A 7,099-nucleotide genomic window follows, 5' to 3' on the forward strand; every position below is an offset into this window, starting at 1 on the left:
TCATTTGTAAAATATGCTTTAATACTATTAAGCAGCAATCATGAATTCCTCACTGATTTAAATCAATAGTATATTGAACAGAGTAATGATTAAATTTGCGTTTGCCTATATTGCCTTTAAGTAGACCTGTATGTAATAATACATATATTTGGATTATAATGGATTCACCCCTCACACCTAAAGATGTGTTTGTTCTGTAAATCTAGCCTTAAATGAAAATAAAAACACTGAAGAATACAGTATGTAATCATTATAAAAGTTACACAAATGTAAGGAATATGTACACTGAACAAAAATATATACGCAACATTTCATGAGCTGAAATAAAAGGTCCTTGAAATTTTCCATGAACACAAAAAGCTAATTACACAGGTGCACCTTGTGATGGGGACAATAAAAGGCCACTCTAAAATGTGCAGTTTTGTCACACAACGCCACAGATTTGGGGGAGCGTGCAATTGGCATGCTGACTGCAGGAATGTCCACCAGAGCCGTTGCCAGATAATTGCATGTTAATTTCTCTACCATAAGCGTTCTCCAATGTTGTTTTAGAGAATTTGGCAGTACGTCCAACCGGCTTCACAACCGCCGACCACATTCATGGCATCATGTGGGAAAGTGGTTTACTGATGTCAAAGTTGTGAACAAAGTGCCACATGGTGGCGGTGGGTTTATGGGCAGGTATAAGCTACGGACAACGAACACACTTTCATTTTATCGATGGCAATTTGAATTCACAGAGGTTATGTGACAAGATCTTGAGGCCCATTGTCATGCCATTCATCCGCCGGCATCACCTCATGATAATGCACGGCCCCATGTCGCAAGGATCTGTACTACATTCCTGGAAGCTGAAAATGTCCCAGTTCTTCCATAGCCTGCATACTCACCAGACATGTCACCCATTGAGCATGTTTGGGATGCTCTGGATCGACGTGTACGACAGCGTGTTCCAGTTCCCGCCAGTCTCCAACAACTTCGCACAGCCATTGAAGAGGAGTGGGACAAATTCTACAGGCCACAACCAACAGCCTGATCAATTATATGTGAAGGAGATTTCATACTGCATGAGACAAATGGTGGTCACACCAGATACTGTTTTTCTGATCCACGCCCCTACTAAAAAGGTATCTGTGACCAACAGATGCATATCTGTATTTCCAGTCATGTGAAATCCATAGATTAGGGCCTAATTTATTTAAATTGACTGATTTCCTTACTGTAACTCAGTAAAATCTTTGACATTGTTGCATTTATATTTTTGCTCAGTATATTTGATAATCTGTCTAATCTTCAATAGGCTAGTTCAATCCTTTTATCAAATCATTGTCCATTACATTCAAATACATCAAATCAAAAAAACTGTTTAAAGATCAACATTCTGGAACTGTTGGAAACAATTCCTCAAGGTGCTATTTGGAACAAAGGTTTACATTTGCTGAGGGAATGCCAGTAGATAAATGCAACTTTTTAAAGCATCAACAGACAGACAGAATCAGCAGTTGGATTTCTTGTTACTCAGTTGACCTGTCCGGAGTCCTCCAATTTACCACTCCTTCTCCTGGTATCTCCATTGCCTTTGGGGTCAATCGGGTCAGTTTGTTGAGACACTTTGATGCCAACTGACCCACCCCCGTTAGTAGGCGGGGAGCGCAGGACCTGCTCACTGGGGCGTTTCCAAGAGGGGCGAGTAGCGATCCAGAGGATGATTCCTCCAAAAATAACTATAAGCACTCCCAGCACATTCACAAAGGTGGCCTCTGGGGGAGAGTCTTTGTAACTGGGATTTTTCCTGAGAGACAAAGAAGAGAGTTAGCTATAGCTGTAATATGTTTATAAAATGGGGTCTCTAATTACCAAAGTTTAGTGTATGTCCCATATTTCCCATATTATAAAACTTACAGGCCAAAAATGAGCTTCTCTGTGATGCCCATAAGTGCAGTGGCTATGACACTGGTAAAGATGAACAGGCCACTGTAGATGTGCAGGGGCATAAACGCTGCTCTCAGGTATGTCGGGGTGATGGGTACCAGGTATATACACACTCCCAGGACAAGCTGCTCAGTAAAAGAAGGAAACATCAGGAAACTCTGTCAAGCATTGTAATGAAGAATGGAATATACCGGTCTTACTGTGCCATAAAATGTACTTCATAAACAGCCTACACAAGCGTCCATGCATAGAGCTGTAGTTAAATAGTAAGAAAAAAATATATTAAAATTATGCTTTATGACAAAGCTTTATAACAATATAATACATTATGAAGCATTCATTAAGGACATTTCTACAGCATCATAATAGGCTACACAAGATATGTTGGTGTACTTACCTGTAGTGAATATAGTATCACAGCTGCTAGCCCCACCCAGCTGTGCAGGCTGTACATGTTGGGGATGTTTTGTGAGTTGTGGAAGTCAAATACTGCTACCAGAGATATGGCAGCGAAAATGAAGGCCAGTATGTTTAAGCCAGCATGAATAAACTTCATCATTAACTTGCTGCACTTCCAGGTCCATGGCAACCTATACACGATAATGGCTGAAACCGACAAAAATAGCCTACTTATTCAACTGATGTTTAATCATGAAAATGCATTCAATCCAAAGAGATTGAATGTGAATAATACTCTGAGATGAGCTATTTTTGCTACACGTACCAGATGTTGTAACATCCTGTTTCTTACATCACTATGAGGTAGGCCTACTTCTGCAAAATAAAATAAGGCCACCGCATTATATCGTTTTCATTTTGTTTAGTTTAAGCGGGTAGGCCAATAAAATCATTTTAAACTAATGTAATCCCAATCACATACAAATCAAAGTTACTGTGTAATTTAAGTTATTTAGGCTACACTCAAGGAAATAGCCTACTTCAAGTGGAAGAATGCACATGGTCTGGAATGTTGGTAGAAAATCTAAGTATAACTCATTCACTTAAACTGTGTAAAGAATCAAAGGGTCTTCTTTTACTCAGAAATGCATCAGTGCAACATTAGCATAGATCGTGATCTAACATATATGTATACAACAAAATTGATGTTAATAAAGCAAACAACCGAAACGGTTTAGAAAACAATGCATATTTCTTTCAATAATAGTACCCTGACAGTGAATAGATACAATCTAGCCCTTTCTTTGGGTTAACGTAACTTCGGAATCTTGGGAGAAAAATCTTCCAGGTTCCAAATGGCTTGGTGAAATAACTTTCAGATCAAAATAACTTGTTAAACCGAAGACCGTGTCGGCCCAACTCAATCGCTTCAGATTTAGATGAATTCTGTACTTGAGAAAGTAATAAACATATACAAACTTCTCACCAATTCCCTGCATAAAAATGAACCCGGTAACGATTAAAACCGGGTGCCAATTGAATTCGGCCAGTCCTCCATCCCATGCTAAACCTTCCTTGAAGTAGAATACCCATCTCAAAACAAAAATTATCGAGACAAAACCAACGGTAACGGCAGCGGACAAAGCGAACAGGAACTGCTTGAAATTCTCCATTGCCATCTCTAACAGCGCGAACGCCAACACTGGATTCATGTAGGAAGTGATTTGAGGAATTTCAATTGGGGGGGGGGGGGGTCATGAGTAATTATTTTCCAATAACAAATCTGAAAAAGTTTTGTAACCTCCGTTGTTACAAATGGGTCAGACAGAACAGACTGGTCTCATAGACAAGACGTAACATAGTAGTCGGTCAGTCCGGGACCATCAAATTAGTATGATATGTTACGTTTGGTATGGTTACATACGACAGAAGGCAAAAATGAAAGGATGATGGTTGGTCTGGGTGGAACGGTGGGCGTATAACATAAATGTATAATAACTCCAAGGCTGCATGTTGGAATCTCATCAGACAATTTCAGCTAATTAGCAACTTTCAACTTCTTACTGCTTTTTAGCTACGAATTGTAATTCGTAACATATCATACGAAATGGATTATGGACATTCACAAATGAATACATACCATACATGTCATATCATACTAAATGGAGAGTTAAGTATTTAGGTAAAAAATTATACGAAATGCACTGAGACCAGGTTACACAGACACAGCAGATATAAAACAGATCACCAATGGGTCGTACACAACATTAGCATGAGCAACAATAAAATAATCGATGTTTGCTGTTCAAAATATCCCAATTGAAACGGATTCAAACAGATAAAAACTTCCGACTTCAACTGTAATAAGACTTCAAATTTCCTGGGGTAACAATGTAAGAAATAATATATAAAAAAAATTAATTTGGCATAGTTTCCTAAGGACCTCGCTGCAATGCCCAGGCCTAAACCCTGATTGGTTTACATTCAAAATACAGAGGCGACCATCTCTGTCGGTGCCATACTGCATTGTAATCAGGAAATTTTCCAAAGTATGGCACTCGGCTCTTGTGCTGCCACTCTTCATAAGTGCGAAGATAGTTGTGATCTTAACAATTATTGAACCATTCCAAGGCTTCCTTGTCTAGCTAAGATTCTTGAATCCTTGGTAAATGTACAACTTTGGTATTTATTTATCTGAGAAATGTATTTTGGATGTAAACCAATCAGGGTTTAGGCCTGGGCATTGCACTATTACAACAACCACTTTAGTTGTTAATGATTTTGTCAATGCTTTAGACACTAAAATGAAATGTGCTTCTTTGTTTGTTTGTTGACCTGCCAAAAAAATAATAATATTTTTTTACCCCTTTTTTCTCCCCAGTTTCGTGATATCCAACTGGTAGTTACAGTTTTGTCCCATCGCTGCAACTCCCGTACGGACTCGGAAGAGGCGAATGTCGAGAGCCATGCATCCTCCGAAACACAACCCTGCCAAGCCGCACTGCTTCTTGACACACTGCTCACTTAACCCGGAAGCCAGCCACACCAATGTGTCTGGGGAAACGCCATACATCTGGCGATTATAGTCAGTGTGCATGCGCCTGGTCCACCACAAGGAGTCACTAGTGCGCGATGGGTCAAGAACATCCCGGCCGGCCAAACCCTCACCTTTTCTCTAAGCAGTAGGAAGTAGATTATTTCGTCAACCTTTTTATATGTTCTTGATTCCATCTACCATAGTGCCCTTCCCCTGAGCAAGGCAGTTAACCCACTGTTCTCCGGGCGCCGAAGACCTGGATGTCGATTAAGGCAGCCCCCCGCACCTCTCTGATTCAGAGGGGTTTGGTTAAATGCAGAAGACACATTTCAGTTGATGGCATTCAGTTGTTCAACTGACTAGGTATCCCCCTATCCCTTTCATTTTTTTTTTTTTCACAGGTGACAGTTTTGATACTAATCACTGCACCCTGTATCAAAAATAATTTATTTCAATTGACTGATTTCCTTATATGAACTGTCACCCTGTAAAATCTTTTAAATTGTTGCGTGTTGTGTTTATGTTTTTGTTCAGAGTATAAATATGCCCCCAATTCAATTCTGAATTCAAATACATCCACAGTGCAATTTCAACAGATTTTCAAATGAACTAATTGTCTTTTGTTGCATTTTTATACAAATATTCCAACATTGTTTAGCATTATCTGGTCCAATTGTGGCATGATTCCACCATTTTATCCATTTGCATCACTTTCAATGGGGGACTTTTATTTTGAAGGTGAACTGCTGATCCCTCTGTTGTTGCTCACTCTAATGTTGTGCACAACACATGGGTGATCTTTTTCATAACTGCTATGTGTCTGTCTGGCCCTTTAGTAACAAAGGAGGTTGCACAACTTTGGTGTTTGAAAACATTTGCAGACCTGATTTGGAAAATCACGACTTATGACCCAAACCCCCGAGTAACCTCATGAAATTCCTCTAGTTTGAGACATCACCTCAAGTCACTTCCTCCGTTAATCCAGAGTTGGCGATGGAGAATTTCAAGCAATTTCTGTTCGCTTTGTCTGCCACCGTGACCATTGGTTTTGTCTCAATAATGTTTGTTTTGAGATGGGTATTCTACTTCAAGGAAGGTTTAGCGTGGGATGGAGGACAGGCCGAATTCAATTTGCACCCGGTTTTAATCGTTACCTACTCAGTGACACTCACAGAACACAACTATGTGGAGTTTACACAAATATTAGCACCTTAGCTCTTATTGTGGGACTTTGAAACCACTGAAATGATTTACCGAATAAACAGATCAGGACCTTAATTCACAGCTCTTTTTAAATTATAAAACTGTTTCAAAACTGTTATTCAGTAAATTATGAAATTGAGACTTCCTTCATGTCTTTTACTGGGTCATCATTCAGCTGATGAAATCGTCTCTTCACTATGCAGTCTGAGGAGGTGATCCCTGGCCGATAATGGCTGATCACTGGCCATTACCCCACTCTCCAAGGGTGTCTCCAAGGGTGTCTCACATTTCCATTTCACACCACGCACTTGTACAGGTTACACACTTGTACATACTGTATGTGAAACAGGACAAATATAAGCCCCCCCCCCCCCCCCCCCTATTTTAGGTGACACTGATCTGGGAGGCAGCCTATGGAGGACAGAAGACAAGGGGTTTTATGAATCCAGCACAGCAGCAAGAACGGCTCTTTTAACCCTTATATCTCTATGATGGAGAAAATATATGACTGCCTGGCCTTGTAGACAACTTCGTAGGGGGGGGGGGGGGTTGGGGAGTTATGGTGCAACATGGATGATTATTCCTGAGTCATCAGGGTGGAAGTAGATCAAGTCAGACTCCAGAGAACAGCGCTTCGTGTCTTGCATTCCATTCTTTGCGTATTAATGTGTACAGCGGGAATATTGCGGATATTTGTTATGACACCTATGACACCTACAAAGCCCATTGGACCTTTTCTCAAAGGGAATTTACTGTAATTATCTTGATCAGAGAATGTCAAATAAGTGTATGTATAATGATTTAGCAGAAGCTTTCATTCAAAGCAACTTAGCACCCAAAGTATTTGTTAAACCATGCATAAATTGACTTCACAACAATGGTGCTGCCAGTGCCATGCTCCAACCAGCTGAGCCATCTAGACATCCTTTTATTGGGGATTATTTGTGTTTCTCAGTAATACATTTGTTGTGACAGTTAAAGACAATGCCTGTCAAAGACACCTGCATCTGAAACTGACATGCACAAAAG

General features: G+C 40.1%; 1 protein-coding gene across 2 annotated transcripts; it reads right to left on the minus strand.

Moving 5' to 3' along the window:
- LOC110501459 (plasma membrane ascorbate-dependent reductase CYBRD1) lies at window positions 1-3,688 on the minus strand. Of its 2 annotated transcripts, XM_021579040.3 has the most exons (5): window positions 3,317-3,534; window positions 2,657-2,706; window positions 2,330-2,538; window positions 1,903-2,057; window positions 1-1,792 (listed from the first exon to the last, which is right to left on the minus strand). In XM_021579040.3, exons 3-5 carry the CDS (start codon window positions 2,489-2,491, stop codon window positions 1,519-1,521), a joined length of 591 nt encoding a protein of 196 aa, XP_021434715.3. In that variant the 5' UTR covers window positions 2,492-2,538; window positions 2,657-2,706; window positions 3,317-3,534; the 3' UTR covers window positions 1-1,518. The 2 variants fall into 2 exon arrangements, with proteins under 2 accessions (XP_021434715.3, XP_021434714.3); XM_021579039.3 differs by lacking the exon at window positions 2,657-2,706 and having other exon boundaries at window positions 3,317-3,688.
- Between the last annotated feature and the right edge of the window lie 3,411 nt (window positions 3,689-7,099).

The sequence above is a fragment of the Oncorhynchus mykiss genome, chromosome 22 (genome assembly GCF_057628025.1).
Source record: "Oncorhynchus mykiss isolate SJ-2025 chromosome 22, ASM5762802v1, whole genome shotgun sequence".
Classification (NCBI taxonomy): domain Eukaryota; kingdom Metazoa; phylum Chordata; class Actinopteri; order Salmoniformes; family Salmonidae; genus Oncorhynchus; species Oncorhynchus mykiss.

Bases quoted from the DNA above. Each gene is read 5' to 3' on its own strand.
- LOC110501459 (XM_021579039.3), bottom strand. From the start codon at position 3,542: ATGAATCCAGTGTTGGCGTTCGCGCTGTTAGAGATGGCAATGGAGAAT. The intron at 2,058-2,329 runs GTAAGTACACCA...TTTACTGAGCAG, and splicing joins TGATACTATATTCACTACAG to CTTGTCCTGGGAGTGTGTAT. The intron at 1,793-1,902 runs GTAAGTTTTATA...TTTGTCTCTCAG, and splicing joins GAGAAGCTCATTTTTGGCCT to GAAAAATCCCAGTTACAAAG.